Genomic DNA, 15369 nt, shown 5'->3' with positions numbered 1-15369 from the left:
GAGATTGCTTCTACAGGGATGGGATACACTTAAATAGAAAGGGTGCAAGAATATTTGCTGATGCTATCGAGGCAGTGTTAGGTGGGTCGGAAAACTGCTAGTTTGGGGGGAGACAAAGACCAATAGATTGACAGTAGCCACTGGCAGAGGTGAAAGAGATTCTTGCACTGCTTCTATTAGAATGAGCAGAAGCCTGAAAAACAAGATGCATGGTATTTCAGAGACTGCTGGGAGCCATTGCGGTACAAGTAAACACATGGGTTGTGTTAGGGTAGCTAAGAATAGAAACAGGTGCAGGTATACTTGCGTGTACACCAATGCTAGGAGTTTAGTAAATAAATTTGATGAATTTGAGGTATTGCTCAAAACATCAAAGGCAGATATTGTTGGGATATCAGAGACGTGGTGTCACACAGATATAAGGGATGCAGAACTGCAATTTGAGGAGTACAACGTCTACAGAAAGGATAGACAGGATAGGAAGGGGGGAGGGGTTATGCTATTAGTTAAGAAACACATAAAAACCAAGGAAGTGAAGCCAGTCGACATCGCTGGACAGTGCAGTGTTGAGTCAGTTTGGTGTGACATAAGCATTGGGAGATCAAGATTGAGAGTAGGAGTGTGCTATAGGCCTAATGACTCTGATGAGTATAATAAGGAACTGTACAGGGAAATAGAGTGGGCCAGTAAATCAGAGAGTCTTATAATGGGAGATTTTAATTTCCCAGATATAGACTGGAATTTGGGGGCTGGTTACTCACACACTAGCAGGGCTTTTGTGGATTTATTGGATGATTGTTTTCTACATCAGCATGTTCGGGAGGCAACTAGAGGGAGTAACACTCTTGATTTGATTATCAGCAGTGATTCTTCATGCATTAAGAATCTGCAGATAAATGAACCACTAGGTGGCAGTGATCACAGTGTGCTGAAGTGGGATTTACTCAAAGAGGTAACTACCATTAGGAGTAAAGGGAAGGGTTATTGCTTCCGTAAAGGCGACTACGATGGACTGAGACAGTATTTAAATTCTATACAGTGGGACCAACTGATGATGTTACCAACAGCAAATTCAAAATGGGAAGCATTCAAAGAACTTATCTTGGAAGCTACTAGGCTTTACATACCAACTAAGAAATATTGTTCAAGGTTTAGGCCAAAATGGATGTCAGATGAACTAATGAGGCATATGGTAGAGAAGAAAAATGCATGGGATACTTACAAATTAACACATGACACAGAAGCCTATGATAGATACAAGTTGATATGCAACCAAGTTACAAAGGAGGTTAGGCAGGCGAAGGCAGATTACGAGAAATCCTTGGCAAGGGATGCAAAGAAAAACAGCAAAGAGTTCTTTACTTATGTAAACTCTAGAAGGAAGGGGATGAATCAGATTGGTCCACTTGATATTGATGGGTCAACTGTTGATGATCCTGCTCAGGTAGCTAACAAACTAAATGAATATTTTGCATCGACATTCACACATGAGGAGTTATTCAGCAAGGGGAATGCCAGAGGTGTATTCAACTCTAGCAGTAAGCTACAGAATCTTGAAATAACTGGGAGTAAAGTGGAGGAGAAACTGTTGAAGATAAACACAAGAAAGGCACCCGGGGTGGATGGGATCTATCCAGTTATATTAAAGGAGGCAGCAAAGGAAGTAAGCAAACCCTTAGCCATAATAATGAGAGCTTCCTTGGACTCAGGGGAGGTACCCATAGACTGGAAATGTGCAAATGTGACCCCAATTCACAAAGGAGGATCAAAGGCTGACACAAGTAATTATAGACCTGTGAGCTTGACTTCTGTTCCAGGAAAATTAATGGAGGCACTGGTTAAAGAAGCACTGCAGGATCATTTAGACAAGACTTCAGTTATAGCTCAGACACAGCATGGTTTTGTTAAGGGGAAGTCTTGCCTGACCAACTTGATTGGATACTATGATGCAGTCACAAAAGAACTGGATGCAGGGAATAACTTTGATATTATATACTTGGATCTTAGAAAGGCTTTTGATACTGTTGCACATGGAAGACTGCTACACAAATTGGAGCAGTGTGACATTGGAGGCAAATTGCTGCTATGGATAAAGGGGTGGTTGAGGGGGAGAAGACAGAGAGTGGTAATCAATGGACACTGCTCATCGTGGACTAATGTTATTAGTGGAGTCCCTCAGGGCTCAGTGTTGGGTCCATTATTGTTTTCTGTATTTATAAATGATATTGATGATGGTATATCAAGCTTAATGTCCAAGTTTGCAGATGATACAAAGGTTGGCAGGGTTGTCAAGGACACTACTGACACTATACTGCTGCAACAGGATCTGGAAAGGTTGAGCAGATGGGCTGAGAGGTGGCAAATGAAGTTTAACATTGACAAATGTAAAGTACTACACATGGGAAACAGCAACCCCAGAGCAACGTATCAACTCTGTGGTACTACACTGACAGTGGTAGAGAATGAAAGGGACTTGGGGGTGGTTGTGCAGGCAGATATGAAGTTCTCTGAGCAGTGCAGACGGGCTGCAAGAGTAGCTCATGGAGTATTGTCAATGATATACAGGAATTTTTCCAGCAGGGATAAGGAGGTGATTATTCCATTGTATAAGGCAATGGTCAGGCCACACCTAGAGTACTGTATACAGGTCTGGAGGCCTCATTTCAAGAAGGATGTAGAGCTGCTGGAACGAGTAAAGAGAAGGGCAACGAGATTAGTGAATGGAACAAAGGGGTGCTCTTACGAAGAAAGGCTTAAGTTTTGCAAATTACAGTGTCTGGAGACTAGGCACCAGCGAGGTGATCTGATAGAGGTGTATAAAGCCTTGAATGGTTTAAGCATGCTCAATGCTGATGGGATTCTTCCTCTAGCTCAGAAAAATCACCTGAGAGGGCATAAATTCAAATTGAGGAAAGACAGATGTAGGATAGACGTGCGGAAATTTGCCTTTAGCCAGCGGGTGGTTGGTTGGTGGAACAGACTGCCATCCCTTGTGGTGGAGGTTGATAGCCTAAATAAGTTTAAGGCTCAGCTGGACAGGTATTTTGAACGAACAAAGGGGTGAAGTGGAAGTGGGTTTTTTTTTTTTTTTTTTTTTTGGCTGATGCTGCATAAGCTTGCTTTCTTGCATCAAATGCCTCTACTAATGCTAATGCTAATCCCCAGGTTGATGATGTGATGTGATCTGCAAATGGAAGCAGAATGGTGCTGAAAACATTACAAAACAACATAGAAAACCTCCAAATCTGATGGAATGTGACAGGAGCCCTACAAAGGACTGTCTGCTTAGAATGAAGGTTGACATTGCATCATGCACAGGCCCTTGGTGAGACAATGTGGGCACATGAGAACTAGTTTGGTGTGCAGGACTCACCATGATATGGGTTACCACAGTTGCGCAGCCATCTGCAAGCCATTAATCGTCCTGACTAATGCCAAGATGGTGTAAGGTCTGCTGTTCTTGGACCATAAACCAATGGAAAGCTGTGCTTTAGAGTGACAAGTCATGGTATATGGTCTACCAGCCTGCTGGTCATGCTTGGATGTGGCAAATTCTGGAGAAAGCTACCTACTGGACTGTGTTGTCATGACAGTGACGTTTGGCAGAGGCAGCATTAATAATCTGGTGCTGCTTTTCATGACCACAAAACCACAAATGCTGAAGTCTATCTAGACTTCCTTCACAATGTGTTACCTCTGTGGTACCATGTCGGGCAAGGCTCATATCTCTATCTGCATGACAGTGCTCAGTGTCATACTACTTATGTTGTGACAGACAGGTTTGAAGACATGAGCTTAAAAAAATTGGATGGGCCTCACCTCAATCTTGTAGAAAACCTCTGGGATGAACTAAGATTTGATTAATTATAATGACAGCTTAAAAAAAAGAAGACAATGGTGAATTATATACTCCATAACTTGACCAAGAGATATAGGATACTGCTACAAAGGATTGTAAAGATTACTTTAAAAAAATGGGTTGCTGGTAATGTGTTTGCAATCCCATTGGGGACTATAGGAATTTTTAATAGACTCTTCAGTTCAGCTTATAGCTAGCTGATCGCAGCAAAGAAAGATATTATGGTTGTGTATACAAGACTGTTATGAAAAAGAAACCACTATATATCACAAGAAAAGTAAATGATTCAAAAAAGTAGCATTTACTTGTCTTGTGGTAATCTCTCAGAAAGGTACAACATTGCTATCTGTACACAAAGACACCCCAATATTCAAAAAAAAAAATAAAAATAATAAATCAAAGCAAAACACACACACCCTCAGCAGTGTAAACATACATTTCCCCACCCAAGGAAACTCATCCCACAACCATCAAAGCATGAGAGCCACTTGCCAGTAAAATGAAAACAAAAGACCGGATGTCTTTTGTTTTCATTTTATAGAAACCAAAAAAAAAATAATAAAATAAATAAATGGTGGTAAATGGTGTAAAAAATGCAATTTACCAGCTTTGAGTTATGTTGCAAGTCCTAAGTTTTGTGCAGGAATATGGTATATTTGAGTGTTGCTTTGGTTTGTTATTTTTATGTTACTGTTTTATTTTATTTGAATATTGTGGTGTCTTAGTGTACAGATAGTGATATTACATACTTCTCAGAATGCAGATTCTGAGAAGTATGCAATATCGCAGGAATGCTAATGAGTGTATGTGATGATAGTAGTTGACAGCTGTCTGTTTCATAACACGAGATATCATTTGTCAAACTAGTCCACAAATTACTCTGATGTGCAGGGGCAGTTGCAAATAATATCCAAATTTTTAAGTATTTGAAAAAAAATTTAAAGAATTTGCAGCATAGAAACTATTTTGTTAAGCTTGGGGATTCATATAAACTTTTAGAGCTAAAAGGCAAAGTCTTTAGAACACTTGGTTTAGTTTTAGTATTAGCTGCATGGTGCAAGGAAGTCTCAGGGTTTTGCTGCAAAATAAATAAATAATTAAAAAAGCTCTATTGGTTTTCCTCCTCATGTAGGTACCTATCTGACTGAGTTTTGAATTTTACCAAGTTGTCAGCTTCATTTTCCCATGAGGTAATTTATCCCAATTATTAACAACTTGCTATCTAAAGAAAAACTTCCTATAATCCAGTCTAAACCTCTTTTGTAATTTGAATTTATGTTCCCAAGTCCTGGAATAATTTGTAATTTGTAAATAATAATTTGTAAAGTGAAAATTTCACTTTCATTTGTTTTACAATCCCTTTCTGGAGCTTTATAGACCTCAGTTAGATCCCCACTAAGCAACTAATTACCAATGTAGGTAATTAGGTAGCTTAGAGCTCACACATTTAAACTCTTTCCTTATTTCCTGTCTTTCTACTTGGTCAAGAAGCTAAGTGTATGTTTAATTGTGGTCTCCATACTTGGACACTGTATTCAAAATGTATTATGACTTCTATCTCAACAAGCAATTGTGCAATAAATAATAAATCATCAGTAGGACACAATTGTCTCTTCTTGCCACCTGTCTACACTGCACAAGAAACTTCATCTCTGTTCTTACTTTAATTCCCAGATTCCTTACTTCCTATATTGTTTTTAATTCAGCTCCCCCCCCCAATGGTACGTGTTTTTTTAGATCGGATAGACCCAAACCCAAAATAACTTGTCTTGACCTCACTTGATACCTCCTCCCTAATCATGACAGCACCTGCACATTTTTACATAAAAGAAAAGCAGTGGAAGAAGAAAGGGATTTATGGATTATGGATTTCCTGTCTTTCTACTTGGTCAAGAAGCTAAGTGTATGTTTAATTGTGGTCTCCATACTTGGACACTGTATTCAAAATGTATTATGACTTCTATCTCAACAAGCAATTGTGCAATAAAGGGCAGTGATGAAATTTTTGTGCGGTGTTAGACAGTTGGCAAAAAGGCCCATGGTGTTCTATTGATGATTATTAAACATTTGCTTGTGGAGATAGGGAGGTCATACCCTCTATCTCTTCACTACTTAAGAAAATTAGATACAATAGTACCAATCTTTAGACAATGCCATCTGAAGAGTAAACATTAATCAAAACTGTTGCCTCCTCCCCTGCAGCCATTCTCTGATCCATCTTAGGATCTTACCTGTGATCCCTACATGTTCTAGAGCAGGGATTCTTAACCTTTTGCTTTAAGCGAGCAAGATTTATCAGCTTACAATACTTGCGAGCACCATATATTAAAATATAAATTTTCTTGCTTAAAGATTAAAAATGCATTTTTTTATTAATTTTTTAGCCATATTATGCATACAAGAATTATATTTAGCAATTAAAATTTTTGGGCACTAATATTTATTACCTTATCAGTGTGAACCTTGACTTTTTGAAGAGATGATGCCAAAGCTTTGAAATTAATTTTTCCATTATGAAGAGATAATTGAAAATTTTATTCAAATGTGATGTTAATTGTTCATTAATGAAAAAGCACTTTCACACATGTATGTTGATCCAAACATAGAAAGTACTTTGAACGCTTCTCTTTGTAATAAAGGAAATTTTTTGCAGTCAGAAGAACCCCAGAATTTTAAAATAGTTTTGTGTTGGAAAACTTGTTTCAGAGCTAAAGACGACTGCATACCAACAAGTTCTAACTTGGCAGCTGCAACTTCATTTTTAGTGAAAATTTGTTCCAAGTTAATGATTTCTGTAATTTATTGTTAATTCAAATTTTGGGAGGTGCTCTTTCAAGTGTTCAAATATTTCTTGGAATTGGTCGCTAAGGTCTTTGATTACATTCATTACAAATGATGGGCACTCCCCAGCAGTTTCCTCCAGACATTTTTTAAGATTAGGAAAATGAAGCAAATTTCCTTTTAAAACTTGATTGTGAAACAAGTTTTTCTTCTCAGATACAATAATCTCCTCATATAAAACTATCACAAATTTATTTTTTCTCTGTAGCCTCAAATCTAACTCATTTAAATGGCTGAAGATGTCAACCATGAATGAAAATGTAATCTTGAAATCTTCAGTAAAAATTTCATTAAAGAGGTTTTCTTTATTGCTTTCTATTAGAAAAGCTTTTATTTCTTCAAACACCTCCCAAATTCTGGAGAGTGCCTTTCTACAACTGAGCCAACAAACCTCTGTATGGGTAATAGATCAGAATGTGGTGCTTGAAGATCTTCGAAAAATATTTTTAGAACTTGCTTATTTAGGGATTTAGCAATAAAATGGTTAACATATACATTTTTCCAGTTGTATGATCAGTAAGTGGCAAAATAGCCAAAAAATCTTCTTCATCATGTTGAATCAAACAAGCACATGAGTTGTGATATGCCCGAAACATCAGTTGACTCATCAACTGCCAGTGAAAAAAATACACAACTTTCAATTCTATCTAATAATTCATTGAATGTTACATCTGCCATTTTATGAACTCGATTGAAACTGTATCATTACTTAAAGGAATATTTTTGGTGGAGCTAATCAAGGTAGCTCTGTTTTTCTGGTAAGCTGCTGGCAAACTCTTCTAATGATGACTCTACACAATTTTTTATTATTTCACCACTAGTGTAAGGCAATGAATTCTTTGCAGTTATATTTGATAAAATAAATGAAACTTCATTCACTAACACTTTACTACTATTAGCTTGACCTAAATTTAAAATATTTTTTTCTGTCTTTCAAGTTTATTTTTTTTTCTTCTTGAAATTTAACTTTTCTAATATCACTAAATTTGGGAAAATTCCTATGGCATGTTTGGTAATGTCTTTCACGATTAGACTTCCGATAGTCAGCGAAACACACCTGACACAATAAGCAAATTACACCGGTTCCACTACTATTAACTATTACCAAATAATCATATTCCCAAGAGGACTGAAATGCATACTTTTTAATTTTTGTTTCTTTGCATTTGAAACATGTAGGTTTAAATCGGACGACTGCGAAGGTAGTGTTAATGCATCATTTTTTTCTTTCTCATGTTCGTTTCGGTTTCTTTTTAAAAACTTATCCATTTTTAAAGGGTTTAGTAACTTTAGTTAAATCTGTTAAAAGAAAATACATTTAAGCATTTGCACACAAAATCAAAAGATTTCTTACTATAACACTTTCATTACCTTTATAGTCAGCACTATACATATATGATACATATTGCAGCAGTGCAACTGAGCGTAGCCTGGCAGAAACCTGTTAAAACCAGAAACTGAGAATTGCATGAGGCAGTATCCTTGGTCTATAGCGACACTATGGCAACAATGATCGTACTCTCAACAAAATATTTTATATATATTTTTTTTTTTTTTTTTTTTTTTTTTTTTTTTACTAAATTGAATATTTCCAAGGGAAACATCGATAACAGTGCTTTTTAACTATCAAGTTTGCATCATATGTCATGAATGCAGTGGAGGCAAAACAACTTATAAAGCTGTTTTTGTTTTTCTTTCCAAGATGGTTGGATAGTATCTCTTACAGAAAATTAAATTTTTTGTTAATTCTGTAACAAAACCTGACAAAATGTTGTGTCCTTCACAATTTTAGTTCTGTCTAAATGTCCCTGTATTATACTTTTTATTGTTGTCTTCATGATTTTCTCTGCCACTGAAGTCTGACTGACTAGTTCTGTAGTTACCCACATTGCTCTTAGAACTGTTTGTGTATTAGTGATATGTTGTCACTTCTCCACTCCAAAGGAAACTTTTCTGAGTTTCTGGTGTCCTCAATTAACCTTAATGATTCAGTGCACTCTTTTGCCACCTACCTCAAAATTACTAGGCATATATCAACACCAGGAGTCTTATTTGCCCTTGGTCTCAAAAGTTTTTTTCTGCCTAACAATCTTCTGTAATTTCAGTATCACTAATTTCAATAAGTGACAAGGCTGTGACAGTGTGGCACACTGTCACAGCCTCGCTCTCTCCATGAGGGGTCTTACATCTGTAAAGAGCAACGCAAAATATGTATTCAATCCATCAACAACATAGGCTGGGTTATCCAAGAATTTCCTCCACCCATTATGCAAGGATCTGGTCTGCTTTGCTCTTTTCTTACTTTTATTCAAATGCATGAAAAACTTGTCCCATTCCTTTGCTCTCTTGGGCATCATACTCTAAGATGCAATATAAAACTACATCTCAGAGCACCATGTTTTGATTTACTCAGTTTGATTGCATGCTGTCCAGCTTTAAAAAAAAAAAATAGTATGAGATTATTAAGTTCAAACAGTCTCTAATCAGGAATGCAAAAATTGAAAACAAAGTGATTTAGAATAATTCCTGAAGTCATCATTATTGGTTGCCCAGTTTTATCTTGACAAAAGAAAGCTGTTGCACATGTCTTGATTGCTATTTCCGAAAAAAAATCTTAATACAAAAATTTTTACATATTATCCTAAAGATAACATGTGAAACTGGGGCATAAATTAAATGTGAACTAAATTAAGTAATAATTGTGTAAAGATGTTTATTTAATGTTAAAAACTTGAACTGGATAGTGGCCACCTGAAAGGATTAAAATAATTACAAGGTCAACTGTTTGACTTTTTTTCAGGCCGTCTCTATGGTGATTTTGATTACATTGAGGAAAGACACAGACATCGTTATGAAGTAAACCCAGCATTTATACCAGATTTTGAAGCTGCAGGAATGAAATTTGTTGGACAAGATGTGAATGGGGAGAGAATGGAAATCATGGAGTTATCTGGTAATAAGATTTGACTTTCACTATTATAACACTGATTTCAAACCCAAAAATTTATTTATTAAATAATAGACATGATTTTGAAAGAATATGATTCGGTAATGAAATTTCAAAGGAAATCATTCTTTTTTGCTAGGTCATCCATATTTTGTAGGAGTCCAGTACCATCCGGAGTATATTTCCAGGCCTCTGAAGCCATCTCCACCATATCTTGGACTTGTTCTTGCCTCATGTGGAAAGCTAAACTCTTTCTTGGCTCAAGGTTGTCGTCTGTCACCCCGCTCGGCTAGTGAAGTTGAGAGTTCAGATGAGGAAAGTTCTGTTGCTATTGTAAATGGTCACTCTTCGCCTGAGGATGAAACACAGCCAGATCAAAAGAAGGAAGAAAGTTGATTATATTTTATAGTAGGCACTGAAGGACCTTAAGCCATATTTATTTGTGCTTGCTATTTGTATATATTGATATGTACAATTACAGCTTGCAAGCCAGTACAGTTAATGCTGCCAGTGATGTGCCTTTTGGCATTCAGCTAAAATCAAGCTTTAGTCTTCTCATTAAATGGTGTAAAAGAATACAACGAATACTCCAATTTTTTAATTTTTAAGGAAATTATAGAAAAAAATTTGTATGCAACATTTCCAGTTGAATTATTTTGTTCCTTTTAACTGCGAAGGAAGTTTTTATTTTATACAAATGGATGATAAGTTTTTAACCTCTCATCTGATATTCTGCATTTTTTTTGTTCATCATATAATAATCCTTTTCTAAACAAGAAGAAACAAATAGTGAATTTCTTCCTGTATAGAAGACTGTGGGAAAAGTGTTAAAATATTTAACAAACAAAAAATGCACTTGCAAGTTTTCAACTGTTAGATAAGCCCAGACTTTTTTTTTAGGTCCATACCCTTATATATTTATAACTTTATTTTTATATAAAATTTTTCAAATGAAAATGTGAAATAGTATATGATTGAAGGCATGCACTAACTTCCACTAAGAAATCCAGAGGTCACTCTGATTTTCTCCATTTGTGCTTGGTTGATTTTTATGGATTTTGTAATAGTTTCCATTAAATAATGTTTTTATAGAATGTGCTCACAACATTTGAACTGTATATTTTGTTCTAGAATTTATAGAATATTTGTGTAATTTGTTAACTGGAACCTCTTTTCTCTTATTTATTTGTAATATATCATACCATTTTTAATTATTTTTTGAAAAATTTGTTTCCACTAGTAATAGAGATTATTTAATTGTATACATAGCCTTCATAATTATAAACATCCAACTTTAACACACGTTTATAGCTGTGTGATAGAATCTTATGATCATAAGCTATAGCGATTAACAGAAATATCATAGCAGAAGATTTATCTGCCAACTAGTGTATCATCCAGAATTTGTAAAAAAAAAAAAAAAAAAAAAGCAGCAAAAGAAAGCTGTGGCATTTATAAGCTTTTTGGAGATTTATTCCTTTGTGGGAGTGGGACTTCAAATTTGATTGTTATGAATAAACATTCATTGTATCATCCTGTGTATTTTTATTTTATTTTTTTATTTAATGAAATCCTTTCTAATGAATTTAAGGGAGAAGTTTCTAAATGTAAAATTCTCTTTAGCATGGATAAGGTTTTTTCCTGTTTTTATTGTAGGTGTACATAGTGATGTTATCTTTTCACAAGTTAGAGAAGACAATAGAAATATTTTTTTATGTCATTAGGTTTGTATACCACTGCATATCAAACTGACATTCGATCTTGTTTAACGTGAAGGCAAAACAATCATCTCAACCACCATCTTGCTCAGATGGTGGTTGAGAAAACAGTTGTGGTTAAGTGGTTTATAAATTCAGTATTTACTTTTTAACTATCTTATAAAATTAACAGACATCTTAAAAATATATCAAAATTATAGATTTGTCAAAATTTCTTTTGTGTTGTGGAGTTAGAAGTATGCAAGTCTTTTCAAATAATGTCTGTTAACATACAAATTGATAAATTTGTTTTCAGGCACCTCCGTGGGTAGGAGCAGCAGAGCGTAGCACACGCTTCTTGATTAGACCGGGGGTCGGGCCCATGACCACCAAATACGTAGGATGCGAAAAGGTCGGAATGACCACCACATATTCCTGGAACAATATGGCCTTAGTTGCTAATGCTCCTAAAAACCAAATAACAAACACATTTGTTTTCACCAATAATAGAGATCGTTGGTTGTAGCCTTCATTATTACAACTGTGATAGTTATCTTATGATCATAAGCCATAGGAATTAACAGGAAGATAATAGTGGAAAGATTATCTGCATTTCTCAAAAAAAAAAAAAAAATGCAATGAAAGAGCTGTAGCATTTCTTATCTGCGTTTCCAGTTGTAATAAGATGGCAACATGAAAACAGCTTTGAAAATCAGGCGAGGATATCAGATCCTCTCAGCCATTATTCGATTTTTCCAAAAAAATTAAGGAAATTTTTTAGAATCCCCAGACCTTGAAGCTTGAAATTCTGTTAAGTGATAAAAGGGTATACGTAAGTTGTTTGGTTTTTAGGAGCATTAGCAACTAAGGCCATATTGCTCTGGGGATATGCAGTGGTCATTTGCTGACCTTTCCGCATCCTCCGTATTTAGTGGTGACGGGCTCGAACCCCGGTCTAATCAAGAAGCGTGTGCTACGCACTGCTGCTCCTTCCCACCTGGCAACGGAGGCACCAGGTATACGTAAGGTGTTAAATAAAATGTAGAGGATCATACTTATGATAAACAAAACATGCCAAGTTTCCTTTTGCTTTTATTAAGAGCAAGCTTTTTTTTTTAATTTGATTTTTGACTGTTTCATTCCTTTTTTGGGCACCAAAGTCAGAATAAGAACAAATTAATATCCGAATGCATTTTCATTAAAAAAAAAAAAAACACAGCCTTCAAATAGTGTACACCTCAGGCCACTCAATTTGACAAATTGTGTTGCATGTGCGTAGCCTCAAGGCTAATGGTTAATTAACATAATTATGATTTTCCTGATTTTTGTCTAATAGGATACCATTGCTCATTTTTATCCATTATTAACTCCATTTTAAAGCTTCTTCATGTACTAAATCTCACCCAGAATTTCAATGGAATATTTGGCTTAAAATATGACATAGTCACCCCTAATTTATGGCCAAATTGCAATCTGCTAAACAAAGAATGGATTCAACACCTACGACAGAAAATAAAAATATTTATTTCTAAAATATGATAATGATGTACAGAATATGGCAACATATAATCACTTAGTTGTAGCTTAACAAAAAGATCAGTGTTGGAAGTTACAGAAACAATCCATTTAAATAGCCTAGGAAAAAAGAGGATAGAATACAGGAAATATTCCTGAAAATGTCTCTGGCATTATTGAACTGCTGAGTATGCTTTTGTATTCTATCACAGTTACTTTTTTTTTTTTCTTCTTCTCCTCAGAGGGAGGCACTTTTTTCAACGTCATTGGTAAATTTATGTCATAGAACTGCTCCAATTAGGAATAATAATGTGGCCTGTACTGCCATCTGGTGTACTGAAAAAGTACCTGAAATAATTGCATTGAGACTATCAGTAGTTATTTTATTAATGTGAGAAAAGTCTAAATTAGATGTGCATACTGAAATTTTATGACTAAAGAACTTTTAAAATTAAAAGGATATTTTAAAGCTTCAAATTTATTATATTTTGATAAAGAAACATTAAAATTTAAAATTTTTTTAAATTCACTATTTTTGTGAAATTTGTAAAAATATATATACTGTAAATATAAATAGTAGATATAAATACATAAGATATAATATATCTACATAAGATACATATAAATAAATAAGATATAAATATTGCATCTTTAGAGCTTGAGATGCAATATTTTATACCCAAATTTAAAAATAAAATGGATCTTATGGTAAGCTGATCATGGTGAAATTAAAGAGTTGAAAAATTATACTATTTGTTTATCTTATGGCATTTTGGAGTTATCTATCCTGTAATAGCTAAGTTGGGAGGCATATTTAATATTTGTCGTCTACTAGGAATTCTCGTCCATTGCCTCAGAAAAACAGCATGGACCTACTGAGAAAACTCGAGCATTTCTTTTAATTTTTACATCCTGCTAACACTAATACTTTCTACAAGAAATGAATCCAGAGTGATAGAATGACCACATCTTCTGCAAGGTGTATTTTTATATTTTATTGATTTATTAACTATTAGTAGAAGTATTATTAAAAATTATAATTGTTTTGTTGTTTGCACATTTCATTATACAAGGGCCATTTGAATGAAACCATAAAATTGATATGACATCCATGTTAATACAAAAAAAAAATCTTGAAAGGTCACTCATCGAATATATAGACAACACAGTGGCCACATGGCATGAATTGCTTGTATCATTTGGAAGTAGTCTGTTTTCAAGATGGTGGCACAAAGATACAGATGAATTCTGTTATAAAACCCAATTTTGAATGCAGAAGGAATAGAACCTGCAATTTATAACAATGTTAGCTCAATGTGATGTATGTGTGACTCAATAAGTACAAACAACTGAACTTAACAATAGTATTGAAAGTGTTAAGGAGTCTTCTTGATCAGGGAAAGCCCATCATGTCATGTCAACAGCAGTCTGTGTTGATGTGTTGTGGAAGAACTCATAAGGAAATCATGCTGTGCAAGATTAGGGTTGGTTCAGCACATACTGTTAGTGAAAAGGTGAACTGTAGAAAGTATGCCAAGTGGAGTTTTTGGACTTTTAGTACAAGAACTGAAGCCATGGCTGTGTTTTCTGCTTCTGGCATGGTATGAGTGCAAATGAGACACCTTAGAACACATGAAATGACCCTTGGTATGCTATTAGAGAGCAGATGCAAGGGCTAAAAGCTGTAACCCTGTTGGGGTGTTCACTTATGATCTTTCCAAAAACAGCTAGTTGCAACTCTTGAATAACAACTTAGTAAAACTGGTGATGAAATGCATTTCAGAGTACAAATCTATCTTGTTATGGTTTCAGAGTCCACTGTGGACCCAGGAACAAATTTGGAAAATGTGTGGTGTGATGAATCCCAGTTCCTGTTCACACCCATTTTCACAACAGAATATGGTTAAAATGGTATTCCATTGACTCATTCTGCCAGGTGTGCAGGATGGTAATGGTGTGAAGAGTTGTGTACACTATATTCCTTGATACCTGTGGAATACCGTTTGGATGCTATGGGTTATTTGAAAATTGGTTCCTACCAGTTGCCTCCAGAATTGCAGCATAAATATAGGGTATTGCAAAAATATTGGTATAAACGTTTAGGGGAGGTAGGTAACATGTGAATCACATAGGAGCCCATAACTGGAAACGTCACAGGAAAGTAGTAGCAGCAATGACACAAGACAGTAATTAGTGGCAAACATTTATTTGACATAATATCTGGAGTACAAGATGGATGCATTTCATGTTACAACGGATGCTCGAAGGTTCCACCATGAGACGTGATGCATGTGTGACACTGATGCAGCATGGATTGGTGGATACAGTCAAACACCTGGAGTTTCTTTGACAGTATCCATTTCCGTCTCCACAGGTGATTCATACGTGACAGATTTGAGGGCCCCACAGAAAGAAATCAAGGCTCGATAAATCAGGTGAGTGTGGGGGCCAGGCAAAGGGTCCACCATGGCCAGTCCATCAATGTCCAAAATGCTTGTTCAAATGGCCAC

At 35.5% G+C, this 15369-nt stretch overlaps 2 protein-coding genes across 3 annotated transcripts in view; one reads left to right on the top strand and one right to left on the bottom strand.

The window, feature by feature from the left end:
* LOC150083701 (CTP synthase 1-like) overlaps positions 1-10221 on the top strand; it is a 71652-nt gene extending 61431 nt beyond the window's left edge. The window contains exons 13-14 of the mRNA XM_090377442.1: positions 9501-9653; positions 9787-10221. Of these exons, the coding sequence (XP_090233568.1) occupies positions 9501-9653; positions 9787-10043 (410 nt within the window). The 3' untranslated portion in view covers positions 10044-10221. The remainder of the gene's footprint in view (positions 1-9500; positions 9654-9786) is intronic.
* The window catches only part of LOC150083700 (suppressor of lurcher protein 1-like), a 72881-nt gene continuing 67446 nt past the window's right edge, over positions 9935-15369 (bottom strand). The window contains exon 15 of one of the 2 annotated variants that reach the window (XM_090377444.1): positions 9935-9999. In XM_090377444.1, coding sequence (XP_090233570.1) covers positions 9989-9999 — 11 coding nt within the window. In that variant the 3' untranslated portion in view covers positions 9935-9988. Of the gene's footprint in view, positions 10000-13103; positions 13208-15369 lie in introns of those variants that run through there. The other variant, XM_090377443.1, reaches the window with a different exon arrangement.

The sequence above is a fragment of the Mastigoproctus giganteus genome, chromosome 7 (genome assembly GCF_048544385.1).
Source record: "Mastigoproctus giganteus isolate SK-2022 chromosome 7, ASM4854438v1, whole genome shotgun sequence".
NCBI lineage: Eukaryota > Metazoa > Arthropoda > Arachnida > Uropygi > Thelyphonidae > Mastigoproctus > Mastigoproctus giganteus.
Note: the sequence above shows the minus strand (reverse complement) of the source record. Positions and strands in the feature narration are given on the sequence as shown.